The 23,607-nt window shown below is 39.6% G+C and overlaps 1 protein-coding gene across 2 annotated transcripts in view; it reads left to right on the plus strand.

Moving 5' to 3' along the window:
* Window positions 1-23,607, plus strand: part of dnah9 (dynein, axonemal, heavy chain 9) — a 198,962-nt gene that overhangs the window by 48,695 nt on the left and 126,660 nt on the right. Inside the window, exons 1-13 of one of the 2 annotated variants that reach the window (XM_026177432.1) lie at window positions 175-214; window positions 4,309-4,466; window positions 6,033-6,171; window positions 8,409-8,696; window positions 13,647-13,857; window positions 13,953-14,080; window positions 14,389-14,497; window positions 16,235-16,382; window positions 16,930-17,104; window positions 17,941-18,114; window positions 19,240-19,447; window positions 20,958-21,123; window positions 21,824-21,926. In XM_026177432.1, the coding sequence (XP_026033217.1) occupies window positions 188-214; window positions 4,309-4,466; window positions 6,033-6,171; window positions 8,409-8,696; window positions 13,647-13,857; window positions 13,953-14,080; window positions 14,389-14,497; window positions 16,235-16,382; window positions 16,930-17,104; window positions 17,941-18,114; window positions 19,240-19,447; window positions 20,958-21,123; window positions 21,824-21,926 (2,034 nt within the window). In that variant the 5' untranslated portion in view covers window positions 175-187. Of the gene's footprint in view, window positions 1-174; window positions 215-4,308; window positions 4,467-6,032; window positions 6,172-8,408; window positions 8,697-13,646; window positions 13,858-13,952; window positions 14,081-14,388; window positions 14,498-16,234; window positions 16,383-16,929; window positions 17,105-17,940; window positions 18,115-19,239; window positions 19,448-20,957; window positions 21,124-21,823; window positions 21,927-23,607 lie in introns of those variants that run through there. The other variant, XM_026177431.1, reaches the window with a different exon arrangement.

Genomic DNA, 23,607 nt, shown 5'->3' on the forward strand with positions numbered 1-23,607 from the left:
AGAACTCAAGACTCAAGGAAATACATACAAGCATACCAGAAGCAAATATAAACACTAAGTATGCTGACAAATATGTTGTGATTGGTTGGTAAACAACGACCCATTACAGCACAATTCAAAGTGTTCACTAATAGGAACTGGTAGGTCGTTGGACTACTTTCCATCTTTTACAAAACAGAGGATAAAGATGTTCCACTTATGTCCACTAATAAAGGTAAGCTATCATTCATATATCAAAAAGGTCTACTTTGATTTGGTATTTTCCCAGAATTGGAAAACATATAAAGTCCTTGCTGCTTCTCGCTTTGTATTTCCAGAGCTGCACATACAAAGCTCCTCTGTTCTCTCTGTGCCACTGCACAATCACTAATTAGTGTAAAGGAAGTGGGTTGCGCTACATGACTCGAGTGCATGAATCGAGTGCACCATTAAATTGTATTGAATCACCCCACCCCCACAGTTGCAGCATCCACTGGGTATAACAACATTTTCTTGAAAGAAGCCCTTGGGTAAAGTGGTCACATAGTGGCCAAACCTGGTTTTCAGTTGGTCTTACTGATCTCAAGTGGCCTAAAATTGATTGGTGAATTAACGTTTGTGCTTCACAGTAGGGTTAATTATTTCCCCAGAAGAAGCTGGGATAGTGCTCTTTTTTTACTACATGGAGCTCTGTGAATGACCTGAACTGATCATTCTTTATAGTTATGCTCCTTTTCTCTCTTCACTTCATGCAAAATGACACATGTGGAGAAAAAAAAAGACTCTACACCGAGCATCGTATACTCTGTGTGACCTACAGTAGCTAACCCTCTGAGAACAGCACTCTTTTGAGAAATCAGCCATACTCTGCGTGTTTCAGCTGATTCTAGCTTTTCAGCTATCTTCCATTCTGTTATCCACGATCAAAGAGATCCTCTCTCTGTGGTTTCACAAGTCCCTGTGCTGTACTCCAATCCTGCCTACCGTTGGTCCTGACTCTATCTTCATGCATGTACACTACTGTCAAAGCAAAATGTACACAGTTGATAAGGATGCTGATTGCGATCATGATGATAATGGAGATAGAGCTCCTCAAAGGATCATTATTCACCCCTAGACTTAGCAGTCACTCCTCTGCCCTTCTCCCTGTAGCAGAAATGAAAGTCAAGCAGTCTTCCTTCATAAGCCATAGAAGTCTACAGTACTTAGAGAATTTTAAAGTGCCAGAAGAATGAATTGGTGTTGCGTGGTGTAATGAATAATAAATCACGGTGGCTCCTACGTGGAGAAGTAGACCCAGAGAATGGAGGAGCGTCAAACTCCTGCTGTGAGAGCTGGCAGCCCACTCCAGCGCTCAGCCTTCCTGAGAGGAGCCAACACAGAGCCATCTCCCACCATACCACATGCACCTAATCCATCTTCTTACAGATGGATTAGGTGCGCGTGGCATTGCACAGTGACAAACGTGGCTGAGGCCTGGGCCTGGACCAGTTCTACATTAAATAAAGCTGAAACCAACCAAAGGCCTGCAGTTGTTATAACATGGAGATGGCTTGGTGGGGTTCTGCCTCGGTTACATCAAACACTGAATGTGTTTTATTTTGTTTTATTGAAGCCACTAGCTCCAGAGAGGAAAAAAGAATGGAGCTGGACCTCTCTGGATCATACCTCTTTTCTTGAGCTTCTTTTAAATGTGATTTTTGTGTTTTACTTCCCTTCCTATCCCTGTAGGATAGCAGTGGTGAGCTGCTGCCATTTCATATAAAACACAAGCTCCTCTGATGTTGTCCTAAAAACTTTTATTTCTTCTTTTTTTTTTGTCTGATGCAGCTTCCCTGTTTGTTTTTGCATTCCCCCCTCCTGCCTCTCCCCGTTGCGTTAGTATGACTGAGTGATCTGTAGCCGAGTACTCATCCATGAAGAGATGTTCCTCCTCTTTCCAGCTGTCGACTCGCTGTTCTACCGCTCGCATGTTAAATTCATAAAGCTTCTTACAGGCTGGGATTCAGAGTTTTAGGCCGAGACACACACATGCATGCACGTATACACACTCACAGAAAGTTCATTTCTGATATCTCATTCCCTCATAATGTAGACAAGCAGGGCTTTGGTAGTTCATCCATCCAGTGAACCCTGGCTGATAACATGCTCATACTATTGATGAAATTGCGTCCCTTTGCAAAAAAAGTTGCATGCTGCATAACAATTTGACAGGCTGTTGCAAATCGACTCTGCTGTGTGCTTGGTGATATTAATAATATGTTAATGAGAGTTGCACTTGATGCCGGGATATCAACTGTGTTTCAGATAGTTTCGGCTTGGCGTGGTTTGGTAGGGAGCCGGTGGCATAGCTATTACCCGCATGTAGATGCCACATTGGTTGGAATTTTTATTACAAAGGTGTGTCAGTGAGGCCGCCATATTGGATGAGCGAGCCTGTATATTTCTCAAGGCAGACTAGAGATGGACCGATCCGATATTACGTATCGGTATCGGTCTGATACTGACGTAAATTACTGGATCGGATATCGGAGAGAAATAAAGCTCAAAGACATACTTTTCTTTCTTATTCTCATTTAAAATGTCTAGCTTTTTATAAATAATTATCTGAATCTTACACCCAAAGTTTTAATCTTATGTAAAATATATAGAAGTCCATTACTGTATATAGTAACTGTTAAGTCTAATATACCCTAGTAAGCTAGTTCTTTTTCCTTTGGGAAGGTACCATCTGTGCAGTCTGCAATTCTGTAGAAGAAAGATGTTGAATCTATTTAATTATTCTTGAAAAATAATTTATTTCTGTGCATTTTTTTTCACGCTGCATCAAATTAAAGTTGACTACGTCAATTAAGCATCATGAGGTGGAGGGTGGGGGGTAGTTCCCTATTTTTTTTTTCTGGGAGTTTGCAACCCTATTAGTTAGGTTGCTTAATTTTTCTGCTAAGTACTCTTTAAAATACCAGAATAGGGAGGATGGAGTAGGTTTAAGTTTATTAGATTGATCAGTTTTGCTGAACTATGAAATATTTTGGGTGCAGTATATTTTTTACATACAGGTATAACAGAATAGCTTTAGTGTTGTTGTTTATTTAAACTTGAGTATGAACTTATACAAAATGCAGCAAGATATTAAAAAAACAGTTTTATTGATTAAAAAACACTATATCGGATTCATATTGGTATCGGCCGATATCCAAATTTATGATATCGGTATCGGACATAAAAAAGTGGTATCGTGCCATCTCTAAGGCAGACATGCTGAATTTTCATCCAGCTTACCAGCTGTTAGGTTTGTTACAAATGCTATAACTGTATCCATTCATCAAAAGTTGATTTTCAGTGTTCCAAAATAGAATGTTAAAATGACTGTAAAGACATGTCCACACCGCAAGAGACTTATAGCGACACGGTAACCAGAAACCAAAGAGAGTGAATATTTGGTGAGTTCCAGATGTGTGACTGAAGAAACTACCAATGAAAGTGAGAAATACTGTTGAATGAAAAATCATGGCACCATGGACCCAAGTCCTGCAGGGATAGCACTGTTGGGAGAGTAGTTGGCCAAAGACTTTTTGACAACTATTGGATGGATTTCTATAAAATTCTGTACAAACAGTTTTGGTGCCTAGAGGATGGATTATGGAAAGTTTGGTCACCCTCGAAATTTCATTAGTGCCTTGAACATGTAGGAACCTGACGGTATTGAATTGGAATAACTGTGCAAAGATTGCATATTAGCACTTCTGATTCAACACATTAGTTGATGTATGTAATGACTTGATTATATATCCGTGTTATGCTTTGGCATGTATGTAGTTGGTGCATTGTCATGTAAATCCTCCGTGGACAAGTCCAATGTCTGTTGGCCACAATAGACAGACACAGACACTCAGTTTACCAAATGTCATGGCTCTGACCCAAGCGGGCACTAGTAGACACTGAAGCAAAAAGTATACAGTAACCAATGCTGTACTAAGTAAAAGTGAGTGTTAGCAGTTTAACATTCTCATTGTATTTTTTCATTATTATTCATTAATTAGCTTAAAAATAATTTTAACATGCCGTCTTTTAAACTGTGACCAAAAAAGCCGAGCAACACCATGTAATTTGTCACAATGTATCACATGATTTTGACTTAAATGATGATTAAAAACACATTTTTGCATTTGTTTTTTTTAAATTGTGGTAGACAGAGTGTGCCCTTTTTACTGCTTGGGAACATACACTATATACCCCTTTAATCCTCAAAAATGGGGCTAAAAAATGTTTGTGTGTTGGCATCCAGTTGCGACAGTTAATTCCATTTTGTATTATCTTTGAAATTAGGTCAAAAGCATCCAAGATGCCATCCGCGATAAGAAGCAGAGATTTAACTTCATGGGAGAGGAAGTGAATCTTTGTCCCTCTGTTGGAATCTTCATCACAATGAACCCAGGCTACGCTGGCAGGACCGAGCTTCCTGAGAATCTCAAAGCTCTGTTCAGGTAGGCCAAAAGATCTTCATAATGTGTACGCTTATTTGGATCATTCAGCTTGATCCTTTCATTTATTTCAGCTGGGTTAAATGGTAAAATGGTAAATGGCCTGTGTTTATATAGCGCTTTACTAGTCCCTAAGGACCCCAAAGCGCTTTACATATCCAGTCATCCACCCATTCACGCACACATTCACACACTGGTGATGGCAAGCTACATTGTAGCCACAGCCACCCTGGGGCGCACTGACAGAGGCGAGGCTGCCGGACACTGGCGCCACCTGGGTTAATCCATCTGTTAATATTTAATCCTGGGTTTACTCATGCATCAAGAGTACAAGTCATACCAAAATTCTGGAAAGAGTCCAGACCCCGAGCCACTAAAGTGGTTCAGACTCCCTAAGTCTATTTACTCAAATTACCAAAATTGATACGTAGGGACTGTTTCTTCAGCATAATGTAGGCCTAATGAAAAGTGCCAACTGTGTTTTCTGTGGATTATCAGGAGAACATGTTTGTATGGACAAATGCAACTTTTGTACATTCAGGTGATGATTCTGTGTCATTAAACGGGTTTAATTTAAAATATCACATAACTGATCCTTCTTTTAGGCTGACTAAATATTAAATAACTGTTTAAATAACATAAAGGTAAAAAACAACAAAAAAGTTGAACATTGTAATATCTCAGGTTAATGTTGGAGTGGACATTCACTGATAAGCTGTGTTTGCATACGTGTTACTGGAGAAGAGCTGTGCCGCTTTTCTTAAATAATTGTAATGGATTCAGACCTGTATGTTGACATTGTTCTATTTTTTGCAGTGTATGAACAATATCCCTATAGTGCAGTGAAAAAATGTTTGTCCCGTTCCAAGTAAACACAGAGTACAGTTTTTGAATGATGATTTCATTTGTTAAGAGAAAAGGGTATACAACCTGTGTGCCTCCCTTAAACTAACTGGCTTTGCCACCCTTAGCAGCAAAAACTGCAATTAGGCATTTGCGATAACTGGCAACGAGTCTGTCTTTCAGATCACTGTGAAGACAATACTTAACAGAATAGTTTTAATTCAGGGTTTCGAGTGTGTGAACGGGACTCAAACCTTCCAATCAATCAATCAAGGCTTTTTTCTCATTAGTCCGCAGGGCTGTATGACTGTAGCCCAGGTAGTAGACCAGGACACCTATTTATCGGAAGGTTGGCGGTTTGATCCCTGTCTGCTCAAGTTTGCATGCTAAATATCCTTGGGGAAGATACTAACACCGAGTTGCTGTCCGATGCATCCATCGTAGTATGAATGTGTGTGAATGGTAGATAGAAGCACTTACGTAGAGCACAGAAAAAAGTGCTCGTATGGATGGGTGAATGAAGCGAGTTGTGCAAGGTGAGTGCTCAAATAGAGTAGAAAAGAGCTACATAAGAACCATCCATGATGTACTGTAGTGCAGGTGACAAAGGATTTCTCCATGTGGCAGCCATATGGAAATTAACTGCAGTGTTTTTTTTTCTCTTTTTTTCCATATGGGTATGAACAAACAACTTAAAGTCACTGCCTTCTTTACATTTGTACACAGACCTTGTGCCATGGTGGTGCCGGACTTTGAGCTCATCTGTGAAATCATGCTGGTGGCTGAAGGCTTCCTTAATGCCCGGGTCCTTGCTAGGAAGTTTATCACCCTCTATACGCTGTGCAAAGAGCTGCTGTCTAAACAGGTATTGCTTGCTTCATTCGATGTAACGCAGCCGATGTGGTTAGTAAAACCCAGATCCATTGCCATTTATAAACTGAGCAGCTGACACAAAGTTCTTTTTATAATTGCGGCTTCTGATAAAGGAATGACTCAGAGGCTCCATACAAGAGCTAACCTTGTGACCAACCGTTCGGGTGAAGTATCACATGCATATAAATAAGAAGCTGCAGGGGGATTGGATGTTATTTCATCAACATTTTTCTTTAATCTATTTTACCCTGCTCCTGTTTTACATGTTATGCCATCATTTACGTTTTTTAAAAAAAGCAATAAAACCACTCACAGTGCTGACTAATAGCTACACAGGTGCTCCTTAGCTTAGGTAAGTGATTTTATGAGCCCTCAATTCTGGATGAATTTCCCATGACCACAGGCCTGTTTAAGTGTCATAGCACACTAATTTCTTTTTATGGCTGTTTTATGAATCTCTAGTTCTTCAGAAATGTTTTAAAATTACCTTTTTAGGTTTTCTTTGCCTGGGTTTTCCAACATTAGCAACTTAGGCAATGAAATGAAAAGATAATGAACAGACTGCTTCTCTAAGCTAAATTCATATAAGGGCTGAAACTGCAAATCAATGAAAAGTGCAGATTCAGAAAACAACTTTCTAAAGCTTAACAAGTGCCTCATAATTATGGCTTTAATATTACAGAAGTTCTGCTCCATGGGCTTGTGACTGGCCATGAAAGTGGTTTTAAATGATTGTATTTTCATTTACTGCTTTCTCAATTTCCTCTTGACTCCTTTGTTCCTCTGTCCTTTGTGTTCACTCTTAGATATTCTTCATGTTTCTGTTAGTTTCTTTTTTTTCCTTTCCACTTCTTGGGGACTGTGGCTCAGGAGGTAAAGCAGGTCATTTAGTTGGGCAGGTTGGTGATTGAATCCCTGACTGCTCCAGTCTGCATGTCAAAGTATCCTTGGACAAGTTCCTGCTGCGCTCATTGGAGTGTGAATATTTTCATATTGCATTCACTTGACACGTATTCCTTCATTCATTTGTTTACCAGAGTGATGGTGGAAGGACGTGTCACTCATATCTCATTTTTGCGTCAGCGCTTTTTGCCAGATCCATCCATGCTGTACACGGCAGCATCATTAATTTCCAAGGCATCCAGATACCAGCAGTTGTTTTTGTTTTCATATCGTCCTACTGTATTATCATCAGAATCTATGATAGACGCATTTAAAATATAGGCAATATCACAGCACAGTTACTATGTTTTACTTGTATTCTACTTTATTTTATCACATTTATTCAGAGTAACTTGGGACACAGGGCTTTGTACAAAACATTTGATCACCTTCAATTTACTGTTGAATCACGAATAGCTGTTAGATTGCTGGGTACCAACAGCCCAGCTGATATGATAAGACTAAACACTTCAAGTGCTGATCAACAAAATATGAAGCAGCAGCAGATCTGATAGCTCCATGACAAAAAATCTATGGCTTTATCTTTTCCTTCATTGTGAAAACAAGGGGGGTTAACAGTTAATCACAGCACATATTGATGTGATGTGAACCTGGTGGTTTCTTTCTATATTTAAGTGTGTTTTTCTGTGTGTTTGTGTGTGTGTGCGTTTATTAATATCTTTGTGGGGACCAAAAATTGGAAATTTACTATACTCGTGGGGACCAACAGCCCTTATGGGGACCAAAATCCCGGTCCCCACAAGTTTGAAGGCATTTTTGAGGCTCAAAATGTGGTTTTAGTGTCAAGGTTACAGTTAGGTTATGGTTAGCTTTAAGCTAAGGGTTAGAGTTAGGCATTCATTTTTGATGGTTAGGCTTAGGATAAGCGGCTAGGGAAAGCATTATGTCAATTAGATGTCCTCACAAAGATATGAAAACGAGTGTGTGTGTATGTGTGTGTGTTGCCTTACTCTCCCATGTTATTTGGAGAGCCTCTGGATGGAAGTCAAAAACTGTGTGATATTATACTTCTGCCATTATGCAAATGCCTTTAGATACAGTCATCCAACACAGGTGGCAGCTTTAGATATGTTCTAAATTGAACCTGAGGTAGTATAGGTTTTTACACAAAGTCAGAAATGATCAAGTAAATAGAGTTGCATATTTAGTCTTGTTATTTCTCTAAGATTGAATTGCTTAATTATCCTCCATAAAAACATTTTTTAAAAGGTGATGAGCTTGTCGATGAAAAAGGTTCTAATAAGAGCGGTGTGTATATTTCTGTAGGACCACTATGACTGGGGTCTCCGAGCCATCAAGTCAGTCCTGGTGGTGGCCGGCTCTCTGAAGCGAGGAGACCCCGGCAGAGCTGAGGACCAGGTGCTAATGCGAGCTCTCAGAGACTTCAACATTCCGAAGATCGTGACCGATGACATGCCTGTTTTCATGGGACTAATAGGAGACTTGTTCCCTGCCTTGGACGTCCCCAGGAAGAGAGACCTGGACTTTGAGAAGGGCGTGAGGGAGTCCATCCTGGACTTGAAGCTGCAAGCCGAGGACAATTTTGTACTAAAGGTGTGGTTACTCCCTGACAGTCTTCAGGGTTATCTGCTGCAGTTTATCCAATTGTATTTTCATTACAGCTGAATAAATGAAGGACCCGTATGAGTGTAAGTCAGTTGCAAAGCTCAGGATGAAAGCAAACATAATCACAAGTTGTCTGAGAAGCATGAGCCAGGTCCCCAGATGGGGGGTTTCATCTTTAACAATTTAGATAGATATTACAGTTGTAGCACTTTCATTTAGATTTATCTTAGTTCTTTCCAAAAGCTGTTTACCTCATGTCATAATGTTCCACTGGGAAATACACATTAGTGTCAAACAAGACACCAGCATCTGGATGAATTGGGCAAATATTGCTGAAAACGAATGAGAGTTCAGGTGCCCAAGCTGATGACCTAATTCTAGTCATTATATTACATACAGATACACACATACAGACTCTCAATAGAAGGCATTGTATGTCAGAGACAGATGTACGCAGGACCAGGGGAAATAAGTGCAATCTGCCTCAGGTCAAATAGACACGGAACCACATAATAACACTCCATCAATGGAGGCTTGCGCTGCACCATGCCACTTAACCCTGACATTGTGAGAGCCAGCCACAGAAATAAACAAAGAGGAGGAGAAACAGAGCAAGAGAGGGAGAGAATTGCAGAGCGGTCAATAACAACCGTCCACACCCAGAGCCTGAACTTTTACTTCTATGTTTGTGTAGCAAACCTTTTGATTTCAGACCGTTAAGGGGGGAGGGCAAGAGCATACCTTTAGTGTTAGCCTGTGCTAGCATTAGTCCTCCGCACATCAAAGCGGTAATCAGCCAGGGTCTTTGAGAGTGCAAAGCTGTCTGTGCTCTGGCTGAATGGATGTGGAGAAGGAGCCCCAAGAAGCCGGGTCGATGGCATTGATTGGGTGTATGTTACAACGGAAATGGGGAGGAAATATCTTTCTCTCTTTTTTTTTGTCTCTGTCACTCTTTTTTTAAATCACTCTGTGGTGTCCACTCATACTGAATATGTTAACCCAGAAATGAAGAAGTCTGAACCCACAAAGGAATTTTGGAGCCAGTTAATTTGCAGTTCTAAAAATCAAGAAATGCTGCAGTTTCTGTGGTGAAAGAAAAGCAAACTGTTTAGATATTTTATTTCTAGTTTGCCATTTAGGTTAATTGACAACATTTTCAACAGCACATTGTATTTAAAAGCAGTGTATTGCTGAAACATTAAGCTAAAAAGCATTGTGTGTTTAGGGTCTTGTGATCCTAAAAGAGCACTCCTGCAAACTTAATTAGAAAAACAATTAAAAAATAGAATTTTTAAGTCTCCTCTCTCTTTATGTACACAAAAGAATATACACAGATCATCCACAACACTGATACTTCAATTCAATTCAGTTCAGTTGTATTTATATAGAGCCAAATCACAGCAATACACATTAGTGTTAAACAATTAAAATACACATTTAGCAAAATATGTAATTATCAGTGCAGATTCTTTAGCACTTCTATCATCTGACAGATGACGTTGATCATCTCATTGTGAGCTGCAGGGACAGAAACCTTGGATCCTAAAATTCACTTAGGTGTTACTTTTATTCATACCATCTACAGGGCAACCCCAGTGGCCCAGTGTGTCAAACAGCGGTGCTTTTGTTATAAGAGGTGAGTATTGCAGATATATGTACAAGGTGCCCATTGGCACTGGTGCCTCAATGCATCAGTGCACAGCAATATTGAGAACCGGGCTAATGGTCCTGTTTTAAAGAGTCTCGATAAGGAGGCAGGAAGGGTGGCGGTGTAATAAACAAGTTTCTCAGCCAGGCTACAGTTCATATCCCAATTTGAGAGTTTTGTGTTCTGCTTTCTTGTTTCATTTTAAAGTTACTCCCTCATTTTTACTCACTTTGTACTTTTTCCTTTGTGACTTTGGTTTAGGTACCAATAACTTCATGGCCTGGGATAAAATAGTGATACACATTAGCAGTGCGCTCACCCTGGATTTTAAAGAGCACGAGAGGACTGTGCTTCATGATAGTTATAAAAAGTACTAAAAATAGTACAGACAACTTTCTATACTGCATATATTATGATTGATTAAATCTATAAAGTACTATACAGCTTTAATGTTATGGTTAACCAGTGTAGGTACCAGAGGTGGGACCAAGTCATTGTTTTGCCAAGTCTCAAGTAAGTCTCAAGTCTTATCCTCAAGTCTCAAGTCAAGTCTCAAGTAATGTCAGGCAAGTCAGAGTCGAGTCTCAAGTCACTGGTGTAAAAGTCCGAGTCAAGTCACAAGTCTGAAACTTTGAATTTCAAGTCCTTTTCGAGTCTTTAAAAAAAAAAAAAGAAAAATAATGTTGCAGTTATGCTAAATGTTAAATATTAGACCATGTAATTTTAAAATCTGTGTTTTTCTCAACACATGACAAAATAGTGAACTTAGAAAATATACACAAATTGTGAAATTGCACCTCTTTAAAATGCAGCTCAATTAAACCTAGCTCCAAGAATAATTTTCACCGACAGTTCTGAGATAAGCTGCATGTTATTCTTGGATGCGGTTGTAGGACCAGCTTTAAAATCGCATGACAAAAATATCATACACATTAAAAAAAACTGTATCACCAACGTAGCCTGGACAACATTTGCTAGTTAGATGAAGTCAGCTATCTCATCTTAGCATATTTATATGCATATTTATAATCATACGGTTCTTGGAGTGAGTGCATACACTCATGAAGTTTAGTAACTTCAGGTCACTGCAACAAGCCCAGGTACAGTTTACCGACGGATGGGTGCAGGACCTTGAAATGCACCGTGTAGAACGAAAGACCATCGTACGTATCATAAGTTTACCAGTCTCACAAATCGTCGTCATAAATACACATTCCTTAACCGTTTATTAATAGGACCTTTGAGCTCAACGGTAATTAATTAGTAGTGGAAATAATTTCTGGTACCCATCACAGAAATGTAGCAGTGACAATAATATTGTATGCTGTAATCATACTGGGCAATTAGTGATACAAAACAACTGTTTTATCCTGTGAATAAAAGTATATGTTTTTGTCAATGTACCATAATAACAGAAGCGAAACGCAATATTGTGTCAGGACAATTCACTATTTATGCACAATAAATAAAGGAGCATAGCGTGACAATTTCTGTTCAGCGCCAGACTTGCTTGTAACCTATATCACTAATTATGTTATGAAAATGACGTATTAACTACTAAAAAACACTGACCTTCGTGTAAATGCTTGGAGCAGACTAACCTGTGAGCTGGAGTGTTCTGGGACGTTATATTTGACCTTTGAATGGCTGCAATCCAGGCCACCCCTCGCGTCTTTGTTACTTCGGAAACATGGCTTGAACAATTTCTCTTCAACGACGTAGGTACACATTACTGTGGGGAAAAAAGTATCCTTTTAATGCCATAAACAGATTTGAATGGGGTTTTTTTTATACAAAAGATGAGAGAAAAAGCTAAAACAAATAAATGTGTTATAAAAGTGGGGAAAGTGAGGGGTTACAGTAAATAAGGTTTATTTGTGGCTTGAAAGTTGTGTTTTTTATTGGCTAGGTGCTGTTGAATCAAATGTTTGGCTGGGGAACAAGTCAGCTAGTGTCTTGAGGTTGAGAGCAAGTCAGACTGGTGAGAGAGCTGGAAGCAAGGTGTGTGTGGTGCTGGTAGCTTAACTGAGACACAGGGAGACAAATAGTGTCTTTCACTAATGAGGGCCATCTAAACAAGACAAGTAAACTACAACCTGACATATAATGTTTTGTGTCCAGTCTTTAGTAACAATCTTCAATCGTTCAATAAGAGCTGGATTATAGTAACTTGATTAGGTACATGGTTATTTAATGGGGTACAGAAACATACAGAGAAACACGGGGCCAACAAAGACTTTTACTGTGAATTTCTAAGTTAATTTGTAAATTTTGTAGTAACCTGTAAATTGTAAATACTGTAAAACTTTTTTCTGTCATTTAATGGTTGGGCATTGTACAGCTACAAGCATTTCACCCCCATGTCATACTGTGTATGGTTGTGTGTGTGTGACAAATAAAATTTGAATTTGAATTTGACCTGAAAAGAGCGAGGAAAATAGAAAGACTGTAAAAAGATGGTTGGGCAGAGACGACCTAATATTGACCTAATATTTACATTCAAAGCAGCATCACTTCTCCTTATGCACTGCTGCTTTAGACAATCTTGGAGAACCTCCCACTGTTCTTTTGTAGATTTAGTCTGCTTCAGTTTCTTCTGTATTTTCAAAGTAAACCCAGACTGACTCCATAGTGCTGAGATCAGGGCTCTTTGGGCCCATACCATCTGTTAGGGACATCTTTGATCTTGTTGCAACAGAAAATAGTTCTGGATTTCACAAAACTAGCAAACCGAGCACCATAAAACGAGAGGCGAGGTGGAGCGTATGAAAAGGAAACAAAGGAGATCCAAATAACATCAAAACTTGGTCTTAGTGGAGACTGACCAAATGCCCTTCTCTATCAGTTCTGTTTAATTGTCTGCATATTTGTTTGCCTGCATTTATTAATGCTATCTTAAAATGTCTTTTTAATTCATTAAATTGTTTGGTTTTCAGAGGAGGACACATAATTATACTGTGTAAAATAGATTGGGTGGCATTTTGATTATGCAGACATAGTAGTATGTGCAGAGATCTGTCCTCCCTGAAAACAACTGCTGTCATTTATCGTGGTCTGTGAACAGTGTACTAAGCTGCTGTGCTGCACTGCAATGCATCACACTCCTGTCATTCTGCATATATATTATAGCAGAATAACAAGGAGGAGTTGCACTAGACTGAGCACCACAGGGTACACAGAAAGCTACATATTTGCATATTTTGTAAGGGAATTTAGTCCTCAGTGTTATGTTTTCTTTGTGTCTATATACAAAAAAGAATTTCTAATGTTAAACTGTGTCTGTCTATTAGGTGGTGCAGCTGGATGAACTGCTGGCAGTGCGTCACTCTGTGTTTGTGATAGGGAATGCAGGCACTGGGAAGAGCCAGGTGATGAGATCACTCCACAGGACCTATCAGAACATGAAGTGTCGGCCCGTGTGGGCAGACCTCAACCCTAAGGCTGTGACCAATGACGAGCTCTTTGGCATCATCAACCCAGCAACCCGAGAGTGGAAAGATGGTGATTACAGAGTCCTTCACAGATACAATGTGATCAGTGCAAAGTGTTTAGTGACCTGTCTCAAACATCCAAAATGTCTCATGTCCTTCCTGCAGGTCTGTTCTCCAATATAATGCGCGAATTGGCCAACATTAGTCACGGCGGACCAAAGTGGATTGTTGTGGATGGAGACATTGACCCAATGTGGATTGAGTCACTCAATACAGTCATGGATGACAACAAGGTGCTATTGAATTAAACACATGCGAGTGTGTGCTTGTATTGATTTAAAGAAAATGTCAGTTTGACACAGAATAAAAGACTGTCTGTTGTTCACTGAACGAGCATTCAGATATGAAAAGGGAACGTGGTTGACTCATCACTGATACGAAAGGATAGTAAACTGTTTGTACTCTCTGAATGAGAGAGTGAATAACGGTGTCTGCATGTAAAAAGAGGCTTGGACTGTGTGCCAGGCACAAAAAGAACACATTCTGTTTAAGTTATTTCTGTTATTTCTGTGTGTGAAAATCTGCTTTCCCCTCTTGTTAGGTGCTGACTCTGGCCAGTAATGAGCGGATCCCTTTGAACCCCACCATGAGGCTGGTGTTTGAGATCAGCCACCTTCGCACTGCCACCCCTGCTACTGTATCCAGAGCGGGTAGTTCTTGTTATTCCTCTTTTCTCACTGTTTTACTTTTGCTCTTCTGATAAGTGTTTAACCCTTTAAAGCTGGTCTTAGCAGGCACGCTCCGTTTTGAGTAACTATTTTTAAATCCCGGTAGCACTGCAACCACGTAAGCTAGCTCAATAATTTTTTTTGGATATGAAACCGGAGGAGTTGTACTTACATCTTATGCCATCAGCTTGTCCTAGGTCACGGTTTCCTTCCACATATAGCTTTGCAAAAACTGCATAAAAATCACTTGCAGCAACAAAAACATAATATTCCAGAAACACGCTTTGCCGATCCGATCAGCTGTTCGTAACACTTCCTACGTCCATCAGCGCAAACTATCACATGTCCGCCATGACCTGCCCAAAACCGGAAGTGATGTCATTTTGCGGAAATGTAGTTTTTTACCATCAGGGCCTTATGAGCCTATACTGGTGTTTTTAAAAGTTATGTTTGACTTTATGACTTTCTGGATTCATATTGCACTGCTGGAAATAGTTTATTTTGATGCACATGCTGTTTTTTTGCAAATTTGCACTATAATATTTATTTTCGTTTTTTCTGCAGTATATAAAAATTGGTGTATTTCAAAAATAAAACTATGAAGCAGTCTGCAATTTTGTTGAAGAAAGATGTTGAATCTATTTAATATTTCTTGAAAAATAATTGATTTCTGTGCATTTTTTTTTTCACACTGCATCAAATTAAGGTTGATTACGTCGATTAAGCATCATGAGGTGGCGCGTGAGGGGTGGTTCCCTATTTTTTATTTATTTATTTTTGTTGTTGCTGGGAGTTGGAACCCTATTAGTTAGGTTGCTTAATATTTATGCTAAGTACTCTTTAAAATACCAGAATAGGGAGGATGGTGTAGGTTTAAGTTTATTAGATTGATCAGTATTGCTGAACTATGAAATATTTTTTTTTGCATACAGGTATAACAGAATAGCTTTAGTGTAGTTGTTGTTTTAAACTTGAGTATGAACTTATACAAAATGCAGCAAGATATTTAAAAAACAGTTTTGTTGATTAAAAAACACTATATCGGATTCATATCGGTATCGGCAGATATCCAAATTTATGATATCGGTATCGGACATAAAAAAGTGGTATCGTGCCATCTCTAGTAGTTTATTGCACTTTTTTGCAATTTATGTAATTACTATGCACTTAATGCATACATATTATTAAAATTTGGACTATAATGGTTGTATTGATGTATAGCAACTTGAAATGCTCCCAAAAATGGCACTACAACATGTAAAAATATAATATAAGCTCTGGCGGACTTGATTCTATGATAGGTCTTAAAGGGTTAAAAAGGACCAAATTCACTGTGGGCCACTAAGTTAAATATGATTTAATTCTTTTGTGTGTCTGTCACATAGCTCTAATTAGCAATATGTGTGTTTGTGAACTTGTGAACCAAGCTGGGTAGCGTTAGCTAATAGCTTAGCACTCCACCCTCTCGTTCAGGTATGGTCACTTCTAGCTCCAAAAAATGAAGTTGCAGTGGCCAAAAGGTGCAAAAGCTCCAAAATCAGTGGCTGATGTCATAGTGGTTCCATCCATCTTTTATATACGGCATGCTTGGTGCATGGAAGGTAGGGTGGGGGGATTCAGCAGAAGTCCAAAAAATATCGTTGCCCAAATCCAGCCCTGTTATAAACACTGTAAACCTGAATGTGTTAAATTTAAATCTTACTCTATGTTTTTTTTCAGGCATCCTTTACATAAACCCAGCAGACCTTGGGTGGAATCCACCAGTGTCAAGCTGGATCGACAAGAGGAAAGTCCAGTCAGAGAAGGCCAACCTGACCATTCTCTTTGACAAGTATATCCCACCTTGCCTGGAAGCACTCAGGTCGAGGTAACGCAGCTCCTCTGTGGCTTTGTGCCACTGTAACAGGAAGTGCATGGAGTCATATATTGACGCAGGATGTTGGGGTGTGACATAACACGTAACAAATGGTACTAAGTGGGCGTGTTAGACGAGCAAACACGGACTGAGTCAGCAGAATTGGATGGTGCTTTCTATACAGGACCACTCGCCTCTTCCAACACCTCCATCACTGCTCCTATTAGAGCACACAGCAAAAACAGGAAGCAGAGGAGGGCAAATTTGTTCACAATGTGAGACAGTGTGTATGGAACCACTGTGCCACAGCTCATAAATATGTCCTCTCTTTTCTTGGACTTCAACATAATTCAGTGTGTTCAATTGAAAGAAGCTGTGTTTGTTCTGTTAAATGAGGAAAAGAAACATGTGATCCAATTCAAAACTGCAGATTGTAACACCAGAGTTTAACATTTTATTGTTTGCTGTGTACACAGTTGTTCCTTTATGTACTGAATGAGCAACATGAGACGACTACAATGCTTGAATCGTGTGATGTAATGCATCTATCTTTGTTCAGGTTTAAGAAAATCATCCCTATCCCTGAGCAGAGTCTGGTCCAGATGCTGTGCTACTTGCTGGAATGTCTTCTGACTCCAGAAAACACCCCGGCAGACTGTGCCAAAGAACTTTATGAGCTCTATTTTGTCTTTGCTGCGGTCTGGGCCTTTGGAGGGGCCATGTTTCAAGACCAGGTAATGCAAAGGGCTCTAGGCGTGTGAGATAAGTACTAAGTGGTTGCATAAAGAAGGAAAAGAATGGGAAATAACTGAAACAGCTGAATAATTTTTCTCCCCATAACCCCTTCCTGAAAGAGTTTCTTGCACTTGGTATTTCTTGGTATTATTCCATCCGTGATGGCTCTTATGCAACTCAACTCTGTGTCTCTATTTGTGAAAAGTCATTTCAATGTTATTTTCAGTTGATGAAATGGCAGGGGTTTTAAAAGGGAGAGATCTTCATCTGAAAATGAAGTGGACTCCATTCCCCCTGAACAACACACAGACTGGCTGAATTTAAATCAGCAGGAGAGCCATGGCGAACAGTTGCTAAGCAATCCAGTTAGTGCCGTACAGTAAGCGCGTCCGTCTAAGTTATGGGATAAAACTGCTTTCCCCTTGGTACAAATGTACTCCACTTTATTTTCCCATCACAGATGCATTTAAATGCTAAGTGGTTTTATTGACTGGAGAGTTGGTAGTGAATAGAGAAGACAGGTAGGAAGGAGTGGGGAGGCAGAGAGGAAGGCGAGGAGCTGCCAGCCAGCAGGTGATGAGGCTACTTCACCGTCTGAATCGCAGAGATGCATAGATACGCCTGCCATCTCTTATTTTCCACCCTTCATCTGCTGTAGCTGGATCACTATATTGCTGCCATTTATTTGTCCTCTGGTTTGCATTCGCACCAGTATAAATCAAACACATAGATCCATCGCTACTGTACAGAAAAGAAGCAGAGGGGAAGTCATTTTAGAGTATTGACCGCTCGCCTACCCTCTGTGTCTCTGCATGTGTGCTCTGTGTGAGCACAGCTGGTTGACTACAGAGTGGAGTTCAGCAAGTGGTGGGTGACCGAGTTCAAAACCATCAAGTTCCCTACCCAGGGCACCGTGTTTGATTACTACATCGACCCCAAGAGTAAGAAGTTTGAACCCTGGTCCAAGATGGTGCCCAAGTTTGAGATGGATGCAGACACACCACTTCAGGTACAACAAAGGTTTTAGATTAGATGCTTTTTTGTGTGTTTTCTTTCATTCTTTGCTTTCTTAGGTTTTATGTGCTATTTACGTGACTAAATGTTCCAACCAGCCAATCAGTAGCCATCTTGAAAAACCTCAAGGCGTTAATGTTGGCAGTTATTATTAAACATTTGAACTAACATTAATTTGTATGATCCAAAGCTTATTCCTTTAAATAAAAACTACTGTTAAAAATTGCTCCAAAAGGGTTTGAAAAAAATTAATTTCTTTGGAAGTTCTAACAGAATATTTACTGTTTTAAAGTATAGACTATCACAATGTCAGCCGACAAATTTGACACATTGGACAACTTTGAGCAAAAGTTAACACCAAGGCATGTTCACCAAGGGTTTGTGAAAACTGTCACAGAATTAGGATTACATTCTGCAGGTGGCTGTAACGTAACTCCAAATGCTCTAGATGTGTGAATAGACAAGCGCTTGTCTTTATGTCAACCATAGCTAATATTTTAAAGACCTGTCCACATGAGAAAAAGTGATCAGAATAATACACCTAGAATTTAAAGTAGCTACAGTAGTTCTTCCTGTTGTGCATAGCAGCAGGATGGGGACTCAATTGGAGATAAAGTATCTGAATTTCAGGAGCTGGACCACACCTCCAAACACGCTCCTTCCAGTTCTCATCTATATAGGTTCCCCCAGTTCTACAAGCCATTCATTCTCATTTACGTGCCCCACCCTCCATCCCCTTTTCACTTCTTTAACTTCTTTACTTCTATGGGGATCTGCCAGGCCCAGGAGCCGCTGTCAAACCTAAAATGAGGACGTGGGCCCAGCGAGTGAAAAACAGGATAGAGGCAGAGTAAAAGTTAATTCCGTAATCCAACTCTTGAATACAAGCTGATCTTGTACATTGGTGGGCACTCACAATGCAAATCAGGTAACAAACACACAAAGGACAAAGGAGCGGCTTTGCAATATTACACGATTTAGACAATTAGGAATACGAGGAAACAAAACGGTATAGAATAACAAGGAATGTATGAGGTATAATAACGACACTGAACAGTCTTACTAGTGTTCCCATCAGACAATGTGTATCAAATATTTGTGAATGATTCCCATGTTGCAGGCATGCCTGGTCCACACTACAGAGACCATTCGAGTTCGTTACTTCTTGGACCATCTGCTGGAGTACCGAAGGCCTGTCATGCTGGTTGGAAACGCTGGCACCGGGAAGTCTGTTCTGGTTGGGGAAAAACTGGGATCACTGGACGCAGAGAAATATATGATCAAAAATGTCCCTTTTAATTATTATACCACATCTGCTATGCTTCAAGGTAGGAATGATTTAAAATGGCAAATGGCACACCTCTCTGTTTAAGCTGTGCATCTGAAGGACTGTAATTGATTAAATAACTGTGCTAAGCTGTTGCATGAGGTCATAGTACTGATGGAGTTTGCTTTTTTACCCCTCATTCATAAAAGACTGATAGAGTATTGATTTCACCAAGCCGGCTATGCAGGCAGTTCGTGACTTTGATACCATCGTGTATCTACTAAAAATCTGCGATGATTTTGAATCTTAGTGGCTTCGACCTCAAGGTCAAGGTCAGAGGTCAAGTTTTGTGAATGTGATAACTTAAGAATGTGGCAACAGAGGATTTTTATCCCATAAATGTGTTTACTTGGAGACTGAGGGGTAGCACTGGAAGTCACCAGTATTTCTTCTACTGATGCTGACCAACTCACAGTGATCCTTACAGAGAGACATATGAAATCATGATTGCATGATTTATATAGCCATAGCTGTGTTTCTGTAAGGTTACTCAAAAAATTTGAAAACATCAACATTAATATAAAAGTTATTTTACATAATTTTACAGTTTGTTTTACATAAATATTGTAAAAAAAAAAAAAAAGAAAGGAAAAAAAAGTAGAATATTTTTATGTCAAAGGATATGTATATTACGGAGCCCCGCAGGGGACATGGGAGAAAAAAAAAATTAAGACGGACTTTTGCGAGATCTCGCAAAACTATCTCGAGATCCCGAGATAGTTTTGCGAGATCTCGCAAAAGTCCGTCTTAATTTTTTTTTTCTCCCATGTCCCCTGCGGGGCTCCGTAGTATATGATCTTTAATCAGGGATACTCGGTCTGTTCTGTGTTGGGGTCTCTGTCAGGACACAGAGTCCCAGAACAGAGCAGCCAAATGTAAATTACTGCAAATATAAATAACAAATCTGTGTTTGTCTTTAGCTGCTGGTTAACCCTGTGAAGTCTAAGTCATCAGAGACAATTGCCTTAGAGTTAGTGTCAGAGTCGTCATTACAACTTGGGCCTCCGAAGGTTGAAGATACAGTTTATCAAAAGAAATACATACGTACATCCATGCAAATGTAGCATGGGTAATGCTGCTGATCCGAATCTTTATTTTCCATATTGGGACACCTCAGACTGCTTTAGTGCCTGTACCCTGTGTCCTTGTGTCTTTTTCTTGTCAGTGCTTAACACACAGAAATGTCTAACTGCTCTTTGCATGTTGCAGCTCACTTGAAATGTCAATTAATATTTTTCTTTTTTTTCTTCTTTTATTGTAAATCACACTGAGACCTAAAAAGTTAAAAATACTAAAACAGCAAAAAGAGAATAATAGAAAATTATATTTCGTATAGTGGAATAATTTTTCTTACATATTAGTTATCATTGCCTTGGGTGTTCTTCTAAAGTCAAAATGACTCCAACTCCCAGATTCGAAGCTACTCTGTAAATGCTGTTTTTCAGTTACAGTTTCCTCTGTGCTGATTTTCCTCTTTCTGCTGTCTGCTCTTTCATTCATCTCCCGCACAGCTGTGTTAGAAAAACCCCTTGAGAAGAAAGCAGGGCGCAACTACGGACCCCCAGGCAGCAGAAGACTGATCTACTTCATAGACGACATGAACATGCCTGAGGTGGATGCATATGGCACGGTTCAGCCTCACACACTAATACGCCAACACATGGACTACAACCACTGGTAAGGCGCTGTCATTTATCATGTAGCTGTGCAGTATCCACACATGTATGGGAGAGAATATACACGTGCTGCTTGAAAGAGGAACATTATACTTATAGGTTGTGCTGTCAGAGGTGATTTTCAGAAAATGCTACATCAGCACCGCTTTAATTGCTCAAATGATGGACAGTTTTGACAATTTCTCCCTGTATTAACAGATAAAGGGATCATTCAGATAATTGAGTGCCAGTAGCTGATAGCTGTGAAATGTTAATAATTCGCAGCTTTCCTCTGAAAACTCCCTCATTTTAGTATTCACAGAAATCCCTGCCTTAGTATCAATATGCTACAACTTTTATGAGTGTCAAAAGTCAAATGTGGGAGCAGGCTTGTGTGATTCGCCTTAAAAGGATTTTGTTGCTCATCTCTCTGACACAGTGAAGCCATTCTGAACATGGTTCCACTGCGTCAGACACAGGCTAACTGGCTTAGACACAGTCAGCCCATTAGAGATATGCTAGGAGGATTTCAGGTATGAAATTTAGAGGAAGGAGGATGCTGCTGTGCCACGCCAGCTTAAGTGGGAGCTGAGGCGTCCATATCTGCAAAAGTGTGTGTGGGTGTGTGTGTGTGTGTATTAGAGACAGGGGGCATGAGTATTTTTCTGCATGCAAGACTGTTAAAGAGTGATTTTTTTCTGCATGTGTGTGTGGACTCCCAGGTATGAGCGTAATAAGCTGCTTCTGAAGGAAATACACAACGTTCAATACGTGTCCTGCATGAACCCCACAGCTGGCAGCTTCACCATAAATCCACGGTTACAGGTACACACACACACACACATTCGGCCTCCCAGCACGCTGTGATCCACTGGTTATGCAACTCGCTGCTGAGGTTTCACGTGCACTACATCTCACACGTTATCAGTTTTTCTTTAAATTTGCTTTCTGAGTTTGAATTCAGAACCATTATCGACAAGTTTAGCAGATGTGAATTTAGCCCAGTCCTAAACCCTTTTCACTGACCTTTACTTTTAGTCTAGGACTAAGTTAATCTAAATATGCTGTTTTACAGTCATTTATTTCTTCCTTGTGAATTTGCCAAATTGTTTGTTTCTCTCTTTGTTAATTTGTCTGTTCCTTCATGCAGAGTTGATTAGATTTTGACAAAACTTTCAGGAAGCGTTAACTCCATCATTTCTCAACATTATAATTCAGCATTTAGAAAATTAGACTGGTTTGCCTGAGGGTGGTGCCGCATTTATTCTTGCCTATTTGTGTGGCTTTGCGTTATCACACACACAACTAATCTAACGTAAGAAATTAGAAAAGAACAAAAGAAAATATCCCAATATACATTCATGTGGCTTTCTGCCGTACAGAGGGGCTATACTACAGAAGATTTCAGGGTCAGAGTTAAAGAAGTTGCAAACAACTTCTGCAAATATATAGTATTAGAAACATAACAAGCCAGTGTGCAGCATGATGAGGACTTTGTAATGTGATATTACAAGTCACCATTCAGTACTGATTCACAGATATAGCAGAAGTGTAGGCATATTGTTTGGTATTTTTAATATACAATACAGAAAAACGATGTGGGTAATTTTAAAAACCATATCATCACATAGTTTTTCCAGCAGAGCAGCTCCAATTCCATTATTTACAGTATATCCAGCCAGCGTGTCTATTACATGCTTTACTGTGATGTCAGGTTTATCCAGCCCTGTCTCCAACAAATGTAGCAGAGCAACATCACAGCTGGGTCACATCAAGCTGCTAGTTTTTAAAATACATTGGTTTCAGTCTAAAGTAAAAGAAAATGCACACCCCATTCAGTAGCTTAGGTGCAGTAATAATGTTCTGTATAACTTTATTAATGGCATCGTTATGGCGAAACTTTTGTTTATTGAGGTCCTACCGACTGATTCCACATGGATTAAGATGTAGGCTTGACTGGGCCACTGCAACACCTTGCTTCTATTTTGGCCTCTCTTTCGTTAACTTGCTGGTGTGCTTGGGTTCATTGTTTGACTATAGAATATTTTCTGTCAGCATTTGTGATCAACTCGACAACTGCAAAGTGCCTAGGTCTATTTACTACAACACTAGTCAAATTTATTCGTGTAGCACTATTCAGACACAAGGTAATTTATAATGCTTTACAAAGGGATGTAAAGATGACTTCAAAGAGGCATTTATAACATTTATGTAAAGCATGCACAAACAGTCGTGATAGAAATGTTTTACAACCATTAGAAAAACTAACTCGTTTGATGCTTTGAAGAGTTGTTTTCCATGTTCACAGTTGTCTATCTGTCTCTGCTGTATGAATCTAGTTGTTTCAGTTACAGTCTCAGTAAAAGCAATGTCAAAAGAGCAGTAAAACTGTGGGAGGACAGAGTCCTCTATGTTATGTCCCAGGGAAAGCCGTTTGACTCTGCACTGCCATGCCTAATCTGAGACCATATGTAAAACGGGGAACCATCCACTAGAAAATAATAGA

Source organism: Astatotilapia calliptera, chromosome 8, assembly GCF_900246225.1.
Source record: "Astatotilapia calliptera chromosome 8, fAstCal1.2, whole genome shotgun sequence".
Lineage (NCBI taxonomy): Eukaryota > Metazoa > Chordata > Actinopteri > Cichliformes > Cichlidae > Astatotilapia > Astatotilapia calliptera.